Source organism: Leucopleurus acutus, assembly GCF_964270905.1.
Source record: "Leucopleurus acutus genome assembly, chromosome: 12".
NCBI classification, from domain to species: domain Eukaryota; kingdom Metazoa; phylum Chordata; class Mammalia; order Artiodactyla; family Delphinidae; genus Leucopleurus; species Leucopleurus acutus.
The window spans coordinates 40215087-40233934 of NC_139154.1; the positions used below are offsets into that span (position 1 = coordinate 40215087).

The 18848-nt window shown below is 44.7% G+C and overlaps 2 protein-coding genes across 3 annotated transcripts in view; one reads left to right on the forward strand and one right to left on the reverse strand.

Annotated features, from left to right (window-relative positions):
- The window catches only part of VSNL1 (visinin like 1), a gene marked incomplete at its 5' end in the record, with an annotated part of 63081 nt that extends 55786 nt beyond the window's left edge, over window positions 1–7295 (forward strand). The window contains 2 exons of one of the 2 annotated variants that reach the window (XM_082851470.1): window positions 2314–2529; window positions 7024–7295. In XM_082851470.1, the coding sequence (XP_082707596.1) occupies window positions 2314–2529; window positions 7024–7221 (414 nt within the window). In that variant the 3' untranslated portion in view covers window positions 7222–7295. The remainder of the gene's footprint in view (window positions 1–2313; window positions 2530–7023) is intronic. The other variant, XM_082851471.1, reaches the window with a different exon arrangement.
- A 5216-nt stretch (window positions 7296–12511) lies between these two features.
- SMC6 (structural maintenance of chromosomes 6) overlaps window positions 12512–18848 on the reverse strand; it is a 71462-nt gene continuing 65125 nt past the window's right edge. The window contains exons 25-27 of the mRNA XM_082851825.1: window positions 18632–18784; window positions 15237–15334; window positions 12512–14399 (exon numbers count right to left, since the gene is read on the reverse strand). Of these exons, the coding sequence (XP_082707951.1) occupies window positions 14285–14399; window positions 15237–15334; window positions 18632–18784 (366 nt within the window). The 3' untranslated portion in view covers window positions 12512–14284. The remainder of the gene's footprint in view (window positions 14400–15236; window positions 15335–18631; window positions 18785–18848) is intronic.

Here is an 18848-nt window from a genome sequence, read left to right on the forward strand (position 1 = left end):
GTGACACAGCAGCAAACAGCACACCCCTAGAGAGAGGTGAAGACCACTCGCGCGCAGGGCACATATGATATTGAGAGAGAATAAGAAATACATATTTGGTCTTACCTCCACCCCCACCCCCAGTTCCTGACACAAAAGCTTCTAAGACTCTTGGAATCTCTGGAGTGATAACAGTGTCTTTTGTATGTTAATGAGATAACTGGTGGCTGGAGGACCCCTAGCTTCAGGACTGGGGCAGGGTTGGGAGGGGGTCTGGTCCCACAAAGACGACGGCAGATTAGAGAATTGGAACTTTGAGCTCCAGCCCCGACCTCCGGGGAGGAGAAAGGGTCTGGAGATTGAGTTCAATCACCAATGGCCAATGATTGAATCAATTATGCCTACATAATGAAACTGCAATAAAAACCCTCAAACTACGGGGCTGGGGGAGCTTCCAGGCTGGTGAACGCATCCAAGGGCTGGGAGGGCGGTGCAACCAGAGAGGGCACGGAAGCTCCACACACCCTCATGCCCACACCTTGCTCTGTGCATCTCCTCCGTTGGGTTGTAACCTTATAACAAACTGGTAGTAGTAAGTAAAGTGCCTTCCTGAATTTAGTAGTAAATAAGGAGTCGTTCTAGCCAATTATCCGATCTGAGGAGGGGCTGTGGGAATCCTCCAACTTCGTAGCAGGCCTCTCAGAGGAACAGGTGGCAACCTGGGACTTGTGACTGCTGTTGAAGGTGGGCACAGTCTTGTGGGACTGAACCCTTACCCTCTGGGGTCTGTTGTAACTCCAGCAGGGTCAGAATTGAATTGAACTGTAGGACACCCAGCTGGTGTCCGGCCAGTTGGAAAATTGGTTGTTGTGAGGGGAAATAAATAAAACAAACCTAAAAAACCCACACACATTTGGTGTCCTAAGAGTTACGAGGAAAGGACAGTTCAGAGTACGTGAAGCCCGTAGTCACAGAATAAGTTCTTTGATTAGAAGAGACTGTCAGATTTTTACTTTCTGAGATTAATAAAATGATTCATGCAGTTTCAAGCCACTAAGTTCTGGGGTGGTTTCTCCCGCAGCAACAGCAGGCAGAACAGATCCTGGCATCTGGAAGTGGGAGCTACTGAAATACAAGCCGACGTCAGCTCCTCCCCGGAACACTTGCCTTGTCCTTGGCCCGCCTGTATTGGCTCCTGACATGAAATGTTTATTTTGCTTCTGGAGGGAAATTTTCTGTTGTCCGGTGTGCTTCTCAATGTAGGAGGAGTGGGCAGCCGAGCTCAGCAAGCCCCAGGTCAGGATGTACAGCGAGAACGAGGACACAGCCCAGAGGGGGCACGATGCTGGCTGTCTGTGTGTGGCCAGCCAGGCCCGCTTAGCAAGTGGCAACACCTACGCAGGAACAGAAGCACCAGTGGCACCCTCAGGAATCTGCTTTGGATTTTGTATTTGCGGGATTTATTCGTCCAGAAACAATACACACCTTCTCTGCTTTAAAACACCACGTGGTGTGCTTTGGTTTGGTTTTGGGGATGGGGTGAGGGTTATTCTCTGGTTTCCTGTGCTCCACCTGGAAAATGTCCTTTAGCTTTGCTGGGGCAGAAGGTCAGGTATCAGACCGGGATCCCTGCTGTGTGTCACCGGCCCAGACGCGCGTCTGGGGCCGGGGCCAAGGCCTCGGGCTCTGTGTTCTCACCACCTGTGGGATCTGTCCCCCACTCCCCTTCCTGTGCCTATCCTCGGTCTCCTACAGTTCCCCATCGGCTCTGAGAAGTCACCTCTTTATGCTTCTCAGAAATAAGCCCAGTCATGTTCTATTTTTAGTGGCTCTTAAATGATCTGCCAAAAAAAAAAAAGTGCCTGCAAGAAGGAGGCAAACCCTGGACCCTCACCCAGGGAGACCGTTGAGGGCTGGGGACGGGGGAGCCGCTGGCCGGAGGTCGGGGTCATGTCGCTCGGGCCCCGCACACGGTGGACCTGGATTGTCACACCCGGAGGCATGTGGAAATCCAGGTAGCACCACCCCCTGCGGGAGAGAAGTCGGCTCCGAAGCCGCAGATGTGGAATCCTAGCGGCCCCAATCCAAGCCCCGCCAGCCCAGAAGTGTCCCCAGCCTCACCCACAGGACAGAGCGAGGGGCCTGGGAGTGAGGACATCCGGGGCAGATGGCCTCCCTGGGCCAGCCCTTGGCTTTGAGCGCTGGGCCAAACCCTGCCCGGGCGGCTGGGCGAGCCTGGGCTGTGAGCAGAAAGCCAGCGAGCGGTGGTCTTTGACTCGGGAGCCCGTGATTCGTCCCCTCCCGACACCTGACCTTGGGTGTTTTGCTCTGTAGTTCTTCCCGTATGGAGACGCCTCCAAGTTCGCCCAGCACGCCTTCCGAACCTTCGACAAGAACGGAGACGGCACCATCGATTTCCGAGAGTTCATCTGCGCCCTGTCCATCACCTCCAGGGGCAGCTTTGAGCAGAAGCTGAACTGGGCCTTCAACATGTACGACCTGGATGGCGACGGCAAGATCACCCGCGTGGAGATGCTGGAGATCATTGAGGTGAGGCAGCGGCCCCTGGGGTGTGGTCAGGACTGGGGCTGCTGTGGGCACGGCAGGCAGACCCCTGGGAAGAGGCTCCCTGGGGCACAGCCCTACGGCAGCTCCCTTCCACCCCCCATCCAGGAGCCCTGCCAGGCCTTGTTCCCTTGCTCCGTCGAGGCGCTGGGAAATGTCACAGGTCCAAGCTGCTGGGTCCTGGCTGTCAATTGCCATTTCAGCCATGCTCACAGTGTGACATCTCCCATAAACGTAAGCCTAGTGGGTGCAAAGGATGGTATCAGGACTCAGTTTCTCCAGTCCTTGTGTTAGCTCTGCCCTTCTGGACGCCGCCCTCTGACTCAGACCAGCTCCCTCCACTGCCCATTCCTCCAACGGCACAAGATCCTGCCCGCGGCCCCCAGGTTCCCATCATTCCATGGGAACAGGCATCTTTCTCAGTTGCCTGTGCAGACGTCCCAGGACCCCCTGCGCACTGCCCTGACCTTAATCTTCCACACTCCTCCCTACACACCGTGCTCGAGATGCCTGGGCTTTCCTGGTTTTCCCAGAACACAGCCTCACCTGAGGGCCTTGATGTCCTCTCTCTCTGCCCAGGGCCCTTCCCCGGGCCCCTCACTCCACTCAGGGCTCTGCCCTCATCTCACCTCCCGGCAGGCCTTCCTCCCTGCGTTCCCCTCCCCGAAGAGTGCCCGTGCCCCACCCCAGGGCCATCTAACCTCTTACCATCATGATTTTTTGTCACAGCGTTTATCACCGCCCCAAATAACCTCACATGGTAGAACGCAAGCACTGTCAAGAGAGGACTCTCCTCACTGCTGTATCCCTAGAACCTAGAACAGTCCTGGAGCCTGGTGGGCACTCAATTACTGATGAATGAATCAGTGCCTTTTCACTGACTGACTGTCTTAGCGTGTGTGTCCACCTCTGCACCGACCAGTGTGACCCAAGGGGGGAAATGCACCACTTGCCACAGGCCAAAGCCAAGTGTCCCATCCTGGAGCTGGCGTGAGGCCCCGTCCAGACCACAGAGCTGAGATCAGGGAGGGTGGATCCCCGCATGAAAACTGGGGGCTGATGGGAAGAAACAGTAGCCAAAACCCAAGTGAACAAATCCCCAGATGACCACCATGCTACACTCACTCTCCTCCCCTGGGGTGGCTCCCCAGCGCAGTTCGCTCCTCCTGTGGCCTCTGGAGCCCTGCCTTCCACTTACCCACACTCCCTTGGCATCTTTAGTCCCTTTTCTCCCTTTGGTACCCACTCACCTTCCCAAGTCAACTGGAAAACCCTGCAGCAGCAAGGGTCAGGCCTGGCGTTGCTGCTTTCCCGACTACAGGGCTTCGAGGGCACCAGAGCCTCAGTGTCCTCGTGAAAAAATAAAGGTAATAAAACCCACGCCCCAAGTCTGTGGTCACGATTCAGCACATGGCACACTTCCTCTCGTGTAGGAAATGCTCAGTAACCGGCAGTTAGCTCTCGAGGCTCTGTCTCCCTTGGAAATACCATCCACCTCAACTCTCAGCTTCTTTCCTTCTAATCAGCCGTGTCACCTTCATGTTCCCTCTGCATGTGGCTCCCCTTCTCCACCTCTGGTATTTTCACCAACTTCTGGCCCTTTGCACCCGCACCTGGCACCCTTTCTGGCCTCTAGGTTCCTTTTTGCTGAGCTACCTTTCCAGAACCAAGGTACCAATAACTGATACAGTCTTTACAGCATCTCTGAGCTTCAGGAGCTGCTCATTCATTTGATCAAAAGGCTTATAGAGCAGGTCCTCTGTGTCAGGCACAGGCACACAGATCTCTGACAGCTGGTCCGGCCAACGTCTGTTTGCCTGCATGTCTTCTCTGGCCTCACCGTCCATCCAGGGCCCCTCACTCTTGCACACGCACAGCTGGCCACTTTTGCTTCTACCATGCTTTTCCCCTGGAATGTCCTTCAGGGCTCTGGGCCCATCCAAATCCTCTCACACTTCAAGGTCTAGGTTATCTTGCCACGTCCAAGAAGTCTTCTTGGCCCACTTCACCCCAGAGTTGCCCACCACCCTCTAGGCTCCTGTAGCCTGTAGTCAGCTTTTCTGCAGGTGCCAACCTCCTGCAAGGTGGAGGGGAGACAGACGTGAAGAGACACAAGTGCCCACCCTGGAGGAGCTCACTGACCCAAGGGCCTATGTCCACACAGACAATGACAGCAGAGTGAGGCAGGTGCTGTGATGGGGGAGGGTCAGTGCGAGGAGAGACCAACAAGGGCCACGTAACCCCAATGAAGGACAGTGCATCTGCCCTGGAGTGTTGGGCACAGGCCTAATGGGTCCGCAAGTTTTGGTTGAATAAGAGTACCTGAGACAGTTATTTCTTCCTGGGAAAGCACCTGTGATAACACATCCTTTTTTCAGAGAAGACAGTGCTACATGTTTCGTTGCATGCCGGAGTACCCCATGAAGCATATGTGCCTACAGGGATTCCTTACATTTGTCAGGGAACACGTTCATATTTAGTTCTGACCCTGACATGCCCTTGGCCTAGGTTGGTGTGAAGTGTGAGTCTGCATCTGCCACGTCATTTCCTGGTTGTCATGTTCATGATCCCAATTGCAGGGCTGCATCTTGGATACGATAAATGAGAACTGGCCATGTTCAGAGTTGTCAGATGTGGTCCAGGGTGGACTTTGTGGGTTTACATTTCTTTTTGCCGTGTCTTCATCAATGGTGCATTTGTCGTGCTAACAGCCTTTCTACCCATTGCTCCTTTAAGCCCTTTTCATTTCACCCTTCAGAGGACAGAGTGAGAGTAGCAGCTTGCATGCGGATGACCCATCTGTCTCTTTTTTAAAGTCCAGGCATGTCTGCTTTTCCCTCACATACCACTCAGGCTTCTAGGTTAATCAGGACCCCCTCTACCAATTGTCCCTCAAATGAAATTTCAATAGTCTGATTCTTTCTTTTTTTTTTTTTTTGGGTGGCACCATGCTGCACGCGGGATCTTAGTTCCCCAACCAGGGATCAAACCTGTGCCCCCTGCATTGGGAGCACAGAGTCTTAACCATTGGACCACCAGGGAAGTCCTAATAGTCTGCTTCTTTTAAAGTCAAATGTCCTAGATATTCTTCTACCATAAATCAACACACTCTAATTACAAAAATGAGCAAACAAAATATATTTTATCTCAATAGACATCTTACTTGTTCAATGAAACTCTTGTTATGGTTTACTCTTTCTAATTGGCATTCTTTAAAACTTTATTGAGTTACAATTAACAGGCCATAACTTCACCCATTTTAGCTTTACAATTCGATGATTTTTAGTAAACTTACCGAAGTATGCAGCCATCAGCGTAATCCAATTTTAGAACATTTTAATTCTCTCAATAAGGTCCCTCATGCCTGTTGGTACCCCCAGACTCTGGAAACTACCCTTCTACTTTGTCTCTATGGATTTGTCTTTCCGGACATTTCATATAAATGGAATCGTACAATATATGTTTGGCCTTTTATATCTGGCTTTTTTTTTTTTTTTTGAGGTTTATCTATGCTATAGCATGTATCAGTATTTCATTCCTTTTTGTTGCTAAAATAGTATTCAGTTTTACAGATATGTCATATTTTGTTTATCTGTTTAGCAGTTGATGAGCATTTGTGCTGTTTTCACTTTGGGGCCATTGTTTAAAAAGCTGCTGTGAATATTCCCCTGCAAGTCTTTGTGGAGATGAGCATTTATTTTTTTAAGGCACTTTCCTAAGAAAGAAACTCATTTCTACAATTAATTCCCATTTTGAGAATTAATTGTGCACAATTAATTGAACTGGAAAATGGAATCTTCCTACTCTGTTCTTTGACTTATGAACAGAGTCCCTGATTCACAGATCCCCCTAAACTAACTTCTTTCAGGGCTAAATTTTACTGGTCCACCTTGCTTGCTTTCTTAAAAGATTGTAAATTGGGACCACACTTCATCTTTTCCTAAATCTCCAAGGAGTAGAGCTTGTTGCCTCTCATCTGACTCAAACTCAGAATGTTTAAAACTGAGCTCGGGGCTTCCCTGGTGGTGCAGTGGTTGGGAGTCCGCCTGCTGATGCAGGGGACACGGGTTCGTGCCCCGGTCCGGGAAGATCCCACATGCCGCGGAGCGGCTGGGCCCGTGAACCATGGCCGCTGAGCCTGCGCGTCCGGAGCTTGTGCTCCGCAACGGGAGAGGCCACAACAGTGAGAGGCCCGCGTACCGCAAAAAAACACACAAAAACTGAGCTCATCATTTTCCTTCCTGAACCTGTTCCTAATCCATTATTCTTGATCTCACCACTACCCTTCATAATCACTTCCTCCAGTCAGAAACCTGGGAATCACATGAAATTCTTCTCTATCCAATTGGTCATGAGACTCACACAGGTTTGATTACACCACTATCTTACTTAAAACCATTTAAGGAGTCCTTTGAAGTAAATTTAGATTCTTTACCCTATCATAGGAGAACTTTATGGTCTGTTTCCTGTTTTCCCAAGGCTATCTATAAAATGGTGGGCACCGTGATCATGATGAAAATGAATGAGGATGGGCTCACGCCTGAGCAGCGAGTAGACAAGATTTTCAGCAAGATGGATAAGAACAAAGACGACCAGATTACACTGGATGAATTCAAAGAAGCTGCAAAGAGCGACCCTTCCATCGTATTACTTCTGCAGTGCGACATTCAGAAATGAGCAGAGATAACACTATGGACTGCACAAAAGTCTCAATGTTCCATTCAGTCTGCAGCTATTAACACACACACACACACACACACACACACACACACACACAAATATTGCTTGGACTACCTATAAATGGACTTGCTTCTTGTGTTTGAAACACTTGTGTGCATGAGAATGTCATTTGCTAATGAATTTTAAAAGCATATATTATAAAACAAACAACCTGCCACAATGTGATATGTGTGATATCATTTCATTAAAAAAAAAACCTTCCTCCTCCAAAGCCTGGGCAGAAATGTGCTGCAAAGAGTTGTATGATTTCTTGTTCATGTTTTGCTAATGCTCGTGTCTCCTTGATTACATAATGTTAGTAGCACTGAAACCCTCACGGTAATGTAACTGAATTATAAGCTGTGTCACCATTCTCCTGTAAAATAGCACTGGACAGGCACACAGAGGGGCCCTTGACTCCTCTGTGTGGTCCACACACAAGAGCTTGTATTATCAGTGAATATAAATGTACGAAATTTGCATGCCATTTAGGTTTGCCTTAATTCTTACCTCATTTGCATCCTATCAATCTGGAAAGAGCTGTGTTGGAATTAATGCAGTATAAAAGTTAAAAACACTGCTAAATGACTCATTAATTAAATCTATCTATATATACATATACTCAAAGATATTATTTATTGAAAGTAAAAAAAAAGATGTATGTGTATTGATTTTGCTTGAATTTTCAAAGGCTTCCAAAGAGGTGGCAATAGATGTCCCAAATAAATTTATAACATTTGACTTTTTCCCTCAGTTCTTATCTCAGAATTTTAAATTTGAAACAGATGTTCATAACTGTCAAGGGTCAATAGCAACAACTTACTAAATTTACCTTTGAACACACAACTTGCGAATTCAAAGACTTAGAAAGCAACTTCCCAATGCTTCATCCTGGCCCTCAAAAGAGGGACAGTTAATACGGCGTGTAAAGTTTAAATAAAACATAAAACTTACTCATTCTCAAAAAATGCTCACTATATGACAATAAATGTTTTCTCAGTGTGACTGTGGTGCTTACCACGCGCTATGTTTTACACAACTATGTGGAGGACACGTTTAGCTGACTGAGAAGCGTCCTCCAAAAGGCTGTCCTTCCAAATCAAAAGTGTACTCGTTGTTTTAACAGTGGAACAAAATCCTGACCCTTTTAAGCTGGAGGAAGGAAGGCAGAGAGATTCCATCAAGAAGTCTAAAGGCGGGCCTGCGTTTTCAGAACAAGCCTGAATGAGACCGTTTCTTTCTACAGTGCTGTCCAGTAGAACTTTCTAGGATGATGGAAACATCTGTACCTACACTGGCTACATGTGAACTTTGAGCACTTCCAGTTCAGCTAGTGTGACCGAGGGACTGCATTTTTCATTTTATCTTAATTAATTTAAATTTAATTTGCCACGTGTAGCCAGTAGTTATTGTATCAGACAGTACAGTGCTAAATTATTCACTTTTTATGGAGCGCCTTTTTTTCTAAATACTCCTCCTTTGTCTGTCTTAGGAGCATTAGATGAGACCACAGACCAGGGCCTGATGATTTCATTCATCCATTCAGCAAGAAACTGGGAGCCAGCAAACCTCCCCACAAACATTCAGGGCAACGACAGTACCCGAAACCCCGACAGAAACAAACTTCCGTCCCCAGAGAGAACAGTCCCAAGTGCTAATAGGATGTCCTGGTGCCGTTAACCCCTGTGCTTGGTGAGTCCAAAGTAGAGGCAGGGAGAGAACGTTCTGTGCCTCCCAATATGCTCTCCTCTGGCTGAGGGCGGGGTGGGTTGAGGAGCTGGGGAGACTCCTTGGAAAGGCACTTGGTTAAGTCAAGCTACAGGCGATGAATTCATAGCAAATTTTCACTGATCACCCTCTGTGCACCCAACACTATTCGTATGGGAGGAGACAGACAATAAACAATAAACACACACACACACACAAATGTCTAACTGTAAGAACTATGAAGAAAAGCATAGCAAATAAAGAAGGAGGGAGAGTGATGGGATGCAGCAGTGGCCACTTCCCATAGGCTGGTTAGGTGACACTAATGGAAGACCCAAGTGAAGGAAATGAGCCACATGGCTACTTGGGGCACTTATGGAAAACAAACCCTTCAGCAGACTCACCGGTAAATAAGTAAATAAAATGTAGACATTGGGCCAGCAAACAAACATCTTGTTTTGTGCTTGTTTTAGTTCTCTCTGCTCCGCTAGTGTCGACTGGGGCAGGGTCCTGACAGCAGTCCAGCAGTATTGGTTAGAATAAGTGTACATATGTCCTCTGACCCAGCATGTCCACTCCTGGGTTTGTTGCCCCAAGAAGCTCTCACAGGAGGATGTATGGGGACTTGTCCCAGGATGTCCGTGACAGCTCTGTTTCTGGAGTGGGGGCTGGAGGCAACCTAGTGGCTCATGACTAGAGGACTAGGTAAGACGTGGTGCATGCACCCTGCGGCATACTGGGCTTCAGCTGGAAACTGATGTACACGCAGCAACGAGCACATGTTTTTACAAGGCTGAAAGGGGAAAAAAGAAACAATAAAATCTATTGCACCATATAATATATATAAATGAAAAAGACATTCTCACAAAAGTACACAAAAGGCACATAAAATAAAAGCAAATATCACACTAGAATTGTTTCCAGGGTGTGCATCATAACATCTTATCCCCAAAATGTGATGGCTTAAAGTAGAAGCAATCATTTTATCATTCCTCATGGCTTCTGTGGGTCGGGAATTCGAGAAGCTTCACCTGGGTGATTCTAGCTGGGGGTGTCTCGTGCAGTTGCAGTCACATGGAAGCTTGAGCTGCAACAGGTGCCTGGAGCAGCTGAGAGTTGAGAGGGCCTCAGGGCTTTTCCACGTGGGCTAGTTTGTTCTTCCTCGCAGCATGGAGGCCTCAGAGCAGTCATACTACTTGCCTGATGGTTCAGGTCTCCAGCACAAGTATTCCTGCTAAGAAACTGGAAGTTTCATATTCTTTCCTGCCCTATAGCCTCAATAGTCATGAAGTAACACTTCTCCATCATTCTATTGGTTACAACACAGTCACAAACCTATTCATAGTCAAGAAGGAAATTAAACTCTATGTCTATGAGTTTGTCTATGAGTATGTCTAAATCAAACTCTATGTCTTGAAGAACAGGAGAGATGTTTCCACCCTCTCTGGAAAACAATTAGCTACAGTCTGCCCTGTAGCCACAATTCACATCTCTTCCACATACAAAATGCATTCACCTGCTCTGAGGCAACCAGAGAGGAAGGTGAGCCATGAACTGAAGGGTGTGTTTAACACAACTTCTGTAACTGAGTTCCATTTAAACCACACCCACACACACCCTCAGCAACGGGCATCCTCAAGAACCACAGTGTCCCTCCCAGCCTGTGGTCCCTTCAGAAAGGACCAGCTGTGGGCATCCTCTCATCATTCAAGTGGGCCTGGGTTCTATCAGTTCCAGCTTATACTCAGCTACTATTTTGGTCTCTTTAACTCCTGCTGCTGTTCTGAAAGGAAAATGCCCCCAAATGTCTTACTTTTATTCTAACCTGAACTCTTTCTGTGTTTAGAAGACAGTTTCCATATTTCCTCTTTTTTATTTCTTAAATAACTCTAAACTGTTTTTAAAGGGGAATCATATTGCTTTAAAGCTTCCTTTTCCCTGTAGTTCCCTCATTCAGGGTCACGGTCTCTAGATGAATAACATGAACCACTTTCTTAAAGAGGCCAGATGCTGATTTCCTCCACACCGTTGGAAACCATGTCAGGAAGTAAAACACACGCTTAAATAGACGTCTTCAGAGAGCCTTACCGCACCAGGTGTGTAGGGGTTTAGTGAGAAAATGACAGTCAACTAGAGCTTCTAAATAAAATGACACGCTGTTCCCTTAGGTCCTTTTGTGTAAGCGATTCAGTTTCCCAAATATTTTGGGCATGCAATTTGGGTTCTTCCCAGCATTTTGCAGGCGAAATATAGATCTCTAGACTCTTACCTTATGTTACTGTTTCTCAGGTTCTTACATTTACCAACATAAACTTACCCATCAAATACCCGATTAACTAAATGGTTGTCTCAAATGCTGCCTGCTCAGATCAGAGCTGCTGTACGTCTCCCCACCAGCCGTCCATCGCTCTCCTCCACAGCCGCCCCGCATCTTCCCTAGCTCTGGGAATGACACCACCACTCATGCGGTTTTTCAGGCCCCAGACCCCAGGCCAATGATCCTTGATTCCTCTCACAGCTCCGCAGTGCAGCTGACCCTTGAACAGTACAGATTCAAACTGTGCGGGTGCACTTATAGGCGGATTTTTTTCAATAGTAAGTATTACAGTGCTACCCCATCCACAGATGCGCAAGGGGGACAGGAGGAACCGCGTGTATGGAGGGCCAACTATAAATTAAACTCGAATTTCTGACTGCTCCACACCTCTGTGTTGTTCAAGGGTCAACTGTATTCTCATCAGCAAGTCTCACTGCCTCTGGACTTCGAATCTGAACACTTCTATCTCGACCACTCTGGTCCAAGTCTCCATGACCTCTGACCTGGATCACTGCAAAAGCCTCCAGATTGCTCGCTCTTTCCATGTTTGCCCAACTCTAATCCTAACCTATTCACACAGCAGCCAGACAGATTCTTTGAAAATGAAAAAAAAAAGACAAATGTGATTAGTTTTAATAAAACAACATTTAAGTAATATTGTTACTCGTACTGATCAACACTACAGATTCAGGCATTGCATTCTTCTGAAGTATTTTCCAGATTTTCCCTTCTCCCTTCCTCCCATTCCCTGGTGCCTTTGTGTGTGTGTGTGTGTGTGGTACACGGGCCTCTCACTGCTGTGGCCTCTCCCGTTGCGGAGCACAGGCTCCGGACGCGCAGGCTCAGCGGCCACGGCTCAGGGGCCCAGCCGCTCCGCGGCATGTGGGATCTTCTCGCACCGGGGCCGTGTCCCCTGCATCGGCAGGTGGACTCTCAACCACTGCACCACCAGGGAAGCCCCACATTTGTCATTTTTAAGAACGATTTTAATCATGTCTAACCCAAAGTTATGAAAAGGTAGGATTTAAAGGTCCAAGGAAGCATTTCTTCCCCAGGATTTCACGACTCAGTTCAGTCATTCCTGCCCTGCTGATAAAACCAGGGGTGGAAGAGTCATCTCTCTGAAGTATTCAAGTCACTATTCATGAAGAGGCTTGATTCTGTCAATTATAATATCTTCCCCAATTCACAAAAGGATGACTTTAACTACAGGTAAATTTAAAGTTTTATTTTTAGAAGTTACACATATTTCAAAAAAGCAATTTCTTTTTATTCTAATTAATATTACCATTAATTAGAATATTAATTGAAAATATTTTCACTTACGATAGTTGAAACCCAAACTTTGTGAGGCCAAAGCAATGAATAATCCTCAACTCAACAAGAGATGCCTGGATACCTGAGGACTCCACTTCCCATTCTGTATTAAGAAGCACAACATTAAAAAACTACCACAAAATTTCAGACACTGAAATTGTTTAGCGAATAAAATGTATGCATTTGGTATATTCTACTTCATTTTTTTTATTTTAAAAAGCACATGTATGTTAAAATAGTTTTGATACAAATGAACTATAAATGTACCTTTAAAAAAATCAGACTTTGTATCGTTAGTGGAGGATGTTTAAAACATACGGCACACATTTTCTCTCTCTGTAAATTCTCAGATTAGAAAAGCACAGTTTCTGGACTTCTCATTTACCAATGGATCTCAATGTAAGATTAAATTGGACTCTCTCCCCTCACCAAAAACAAAATCCAGTTTTTCTCAGTAACTACAGAAGTGTCGCTGCTTTTAAAATACCGTCTTTTTCTTAAAATACTTCCTTTCAATTTCACAAATATTTATTGATAGCAATATAGGGAATTCTTCTTATTGGTATCCACGTCTTTCTAAAAAGGTCAGCACTAATCCTAGTATCAAACGTAGAGAATGCAAGCAGGAGTTCTACTCATGTTTTCTTTTAAAAAAAGTTCATAAATACCATTGCTTACAACAGGCTGTATTTTATCATTCTAAGGAGCACATTTTTAACAACTCTAAAATCAGGGTGTGTCTTATAAGGGAGCTGTCCTCTGCCCCGATTTCCCCAGCCCTCTCCTCAGCCTGGTCTGCAAAGTCCCTCTGGCCTGTGTCCTCTCTCGGCTCAGCCAGAGCTTGAGACGCTTTGGACTGCAAACTGCGGGACTTTACAGCAAGCAAGCAATCACGCTGCAGGTCAGGACGCACCAGTGGGTCATAACCCAGTTCCGACACAGGCTGGACACTTAGTAGGGTGGATGATGGTTAAGGGACTCAGAGAAAGGCACCGTGTCAGGACTGGCAGTGCTTTAGTAAAGCTCCGAGAACGTGCCTTAACAGAGAGCATCTTAAATGTGATGAAACACAATAATTAAAACTACCGTCCCAGTCTGCAATTGTATCTCTAGGGTTAAAAATGACCTGTGCAGGGATTGTGACCAAAGTTCCTACGGTCCTGTTTAGGTCCCTCCTCGTTAATAAGCACAAAACAGACAATGAATCTATTGTAAACTGGTCCCTGTTCACAGCCCGCCTGGGCGCTGCCCCACCCCCTGCAATGAGAATAATGTAATATTCTGGAAAAGCAAAACTAAATATAACCGGGTGATCAAATCTTTATTTTAATTCTTACAAAATACTATAGAAATGAACCCAAACTAAACAGATATGTACATGTACATATGTACAAAATTTTAAACTTCTGAAAAAGAATCTATAAAAGTAGATGGTTAAAATGAAAAACAAACTAACTTAAAAAGATTTAAAACCAGTACTATGAAGTTGATTTTCTCAAAGCAAAGTAATTATAATTTTAAATTGCGGGCTGTGGCCGGTCTTCTAGGCTTATCGTGTCAGATACATGAGTGAGTCTCCGCCACAGAATGTCTACAGTTTCATTTTATTTCCCATAGTCCCGGGCGTCTCCCCTTACACGTCTTTCAACATGAGGGTGTGGCACAGTCAGCCACAGTAAATCAACCCCGGTCTTCTTCTTCTCCTTGAGACACAGGTCGGAAAGGCAACATAGTTTGTCCTCTTTCAGGGTCAGACATTCGAAGAATTCTAATCAGTTTACTTGCTGGAAGTGAACTAGAGGAGGCAAAATTAATGATTCCAATTTCCAAGAAAATTTTTTCATAAAAAAAAAATTCTAATACTACCTCATGAAAATATAAGTCTAAATGGATGCTAATGGAGGGGTATGTCTGATATCTGGAATTCTAGGAGAAATATAACTTGCAATAGGGAAATAAATTTTCACTTTTAAAAATTAACTTCCTGCTAAATGCCATGGGTTTTCAGTTTGGAAGAAAAAGAAAATGAAGGAGATTTATGTATCAACTATCTCTAACTCTTATTCTTCTTGTCTAGTCAGGAAGGAGTCACCTGAATATTTCCAGTCATAAACTTGAGTACCCATATGATCGAGGGACCACTTTAGAGAAAGAATATCAACTTTTAAGTGACACAGAGCCTGACACTATGGAGGTACCTAATAAATGCTGACTGACAGCAGAGCAGTGTTCTCCATTTAGGAAGACTGCTACTTTTCAGTTAACAGGAAAAGAATCAAGACTAGGGAAATCATGAATCGCTTCTCCAGTCGAAGCAGAATTACTAAAATTACTTTATATTAGTTGGGTCATGATAACCACAGAAGAGCAGATTCAAAATAGAAATATTAACAAGTCAATAATCATATTCAGTTAAATTGCCTCTGTTAATGGGAGATAACACAAACAAAATTTTAAATATCTAATATGGGAAAACTACATTTGATCTCTGGAACTAGATTAGGGGTTAATTTTTCTTTTGACTGGTCATTTGCATTTTAAAATTGAGAATATAAAAGATTTCTCACCCCTTTTTATATACTTGAGATATATATATATATATAAAATTCATAGAAGAGTTTTAAAAAGTTACCTCATGCTTTGAGGGGTAAGCAGGATGAACTGTCTGAAGCGCTGGGAATCTGCCATCTTGAGTATCATATCCATCGCAATTCTCCGGTTAACCATATCCTGGAGAACAGAGGCAGAAGTCAGAGTTGCTGCTGTGTCAATCATGTTCCTGTGAAAGGAGCATTCTACTGGTTGTTATGAACCCCTGGATTTTTATCCAAGGATCATCCATTATCTTATCTATGATGCCAAGCAATTCATACTGTGAAAGATAGTATCTAAAATTATTAGGGGAAAATAACTGAATAACATGTATCTTCCAGGAATTCCTATAGTCAGAGTATAGCCCCTTGCCTCAAATATACTTAACAATTAAAATAATCAGAAAATAGTCAAAAGATACAACTAGATGTTGCAGAGTGAATCTAATTTCTACAGTAATATTTAATTACTCAGGAGAACAGGATCAAAGGGGACCAGATTCAAACTTACTAAGTCTCTCAAGTTCTCCCTCAATGATTAAGGTGTTCTTTTTTTTTTTTTTTTTAACATCTTTATTGGGGTATAATTGCTTTACAACGGCGTGTTAGTTTCTGCTGTATAACAAAGTGAATCAGTCATACATAAGGTGTTCTAAAAACTCTGTCCCATCGCCTTCTACCCATCGCCTTCTACATCACCTTCTACAATGTGAGTCAATCTGAATTTACAGACTAATTTCTCAACTGAATCTTTAAAATAAGTTAAACAGCACATCCATGTATAGGGAAAAAATGCTTGGTTATAACAGGTTTTGACTACAGGAATTAAACTGTGTGCTTCCATTTTCTGAGTTAAATAACAGAAAAAACAAAAATCCAAGTACCTCACTCCTCCCTTGAAAACTCCTGAAATTTGAAAACACAGACAAATGAAACCGCATGTGGCCGTACCATATGGCGTGGCGGTTTAGAACCTGGGCTCTGGAGACAGACAGGGGCCCTGCACCCCAGCTACACTGCTCAGTGGCTCTTACTGTATAAATTCTTCCATCAGGCATATCCCTAAAGTCATCTAACTTAACGTTAACAGGAGTGACCGGAGCTTGCCCAAAGTGAAAACTGTCCTTTCAAAACAATGCCTTGGGGAAGCCCATCATTTAATAGCAAAGCTGCCCAGTGCACCAAGAAATATTTATTCATTTCCACTGGATTGGTTCTCGGAACTTGGGTACATTTTTCTGAATAATTTCAATGAGGCAAAATGTCATTCTGACTAACAACCTGTAAGTTTCTGAAAGAGAAAGAAATTGTTCAGAATTAAATTTGACTTATAAGATGGGTGATAAGTCTACATAATAGCATTCTGGACAAAAATATTATATGGAAAGAGCAATCATCTTCTACGATTTGTGAATCAGCTTTGAAGCCAAGTCTCAGAGGAATTTCTAACTGATCTTCAGCAGTTACAGCATAGGAAAAAAAAAAACCACTGAAGGATTATATAGCACTTACAAATATGAATTCTGATTCGTATATAAGCATTTTCTAAATCCTAATTATGGGCTAGGCATTAGGAGTTAGAAATATGATTAAGACAGAGTTGACAACTTCAAAATTGAAAATTTGGTGGGTGATTCAGACATGAAAATAGGGGATTGCAATAGAATGCAAAATATATAAATATAATATATATAATAATAAAATGTGTATGATATATAATATTAGATACTATAAAATATAAAAATAATATAATTGCACGAGTGGATGTCAGGTGGTGCTGAGGGAGCTCTGAGAAGTCCCTAATCCTGCCTGGCAGGGTGGTGGTCATGGAGGCTACATAAAGGGGACATCTGAACCGAGTCCTGAAAGATGAGTCGGAGTGCGACATACAACGAAGAAGAGCACAACAGGCAGAGGCGCAGAGTCTGGAAAATCACAGCTCAGTCCAGCTGAAAAAGTCAGTGGCTACCGTATCATGAAGGGTTTCAAAGTCACCCTTTGGAATTAAACCAAAGATTTTCAAGCAAGTGAGTGACTACAATTAGATTTATTTTAGAACTATAAACCTGGCAAGACAGTGAAGGAGGAACTGGGAAGGGGCAGGATTAAAGTCTGAGAGTGTGGACAGGAAGTGATGACAACACGCGAGAGGCGAGGACAGGAGAGGGAACAGGAAAGAGCAGAGGGCGGGGACCAGGGAGATACTTGAAAAGAGAAGAGACAGGGGTCAGACTTCATGCGTAACGAGGAAAGAAGAATCACAGATAAATCACTGGTTTTGCAGTTAGGTGTTGGGTTGCAAATGGCAATTTGCAACTAATCAAGGAAAAGAATTCAGGAAAAGGAAGGCTTGGAGGAGAAAGATTCAGACTCAGACACGCTGAGTTTGAGATGTGGGTTGTTCACTAGATGAGGTCTCACAGGCAGTCGCGCACACGGGTCCAGAGAACAAGAGAGATGTCAGAATGAGATGCTTAGCTCTGGGAGGGATCCAAACGTAGACAGCAGCCTGTGGGACTGTGTGTGTCTGTGTGTGTGTGGGCTGGGGGTAGGTAGAACATGATATCCAGGAAAATTAACACCACTATGAAAAACAAAGAAGACCTCAAACATTTAAGGGCACCCGAATTAGGGGAGGCAGACTGGCGCACGGAGAAGGAAGAGGAGGTAAGAAGACACAGTTTAAGAGATGGAAGGTCAGTCTGTGGTGCCACATACTTCACCGAATTAAAGTTCTTATGATTTTTGCTAAACAAGCTCTGCTGGAGTATATTGTCGTCTAAACCCAGATTACGGTAGATTTAGTAAAGAAGGAGGCATGAAGCAGTAAGGAGAATGCTTCACAGCTGATTTGGGAGGCCCTATTGTGCGCCCGCACCATAGTGAGCACATTACAGATAGCACCTCACTGGAGCCTCGCTCTAACCCTACAAGGTAGGAAAGGTTAATAATCTATTCTATAGATGAAGAAACTGAGGCCCAAAGAGGATAGATATCTTGCCCAAAGTCAGCTGGGGAACTGGTGACAGAGGTAGGTCTCAATCTTCGGTTTTTTAACTTCGAAGTCCAGTGTCCTCGCTCCCTCCTGTTACACACACTGCTGTTTTGAAAAGTGTGGCTGCGCAGGAAGGGAGAGAACAGTGGCGAGAGTCAGGGAAAGCAAATGTGGGGAACTGCTTATAATTATGTGTAAAAATGGAAGATGGAAGCAAAGTGGGGAAAAGGCTGCAAATCCAGGACGGGGTCCCTGCCAGTGTGGTATGTTAGCAAGGGAGAGAACTGGAATTCTTTGGTTCTTCTCTTATCTCTTATCACAGACAAAACTATCAGAGCAGGATCTTTTCTGTTATGGGTAAAACTAAAGAATGAATTGCTTCCTTTCAAAATATACATTTCAAACAACCAAAAAATTAGAGAATTTAAAAGTCAACACTACCATGTAGACATCAAACTCATCCAGGCATCTGAAAGGAGATTCAGCAATGGACCACAGAGAAAGAATGAAGCAAACTGTGGAAAAAGAACGTTCACCGCCAGATAAGGCCCTCATGTCATTGAAAGCGGCTTTGTTTCCCTCTCCAGGCTGAACCTTGAATGAGTTGACAAAAAACAAAGTATAGGAAAAAAACAGATTAATTTCTTTACAAAACAGA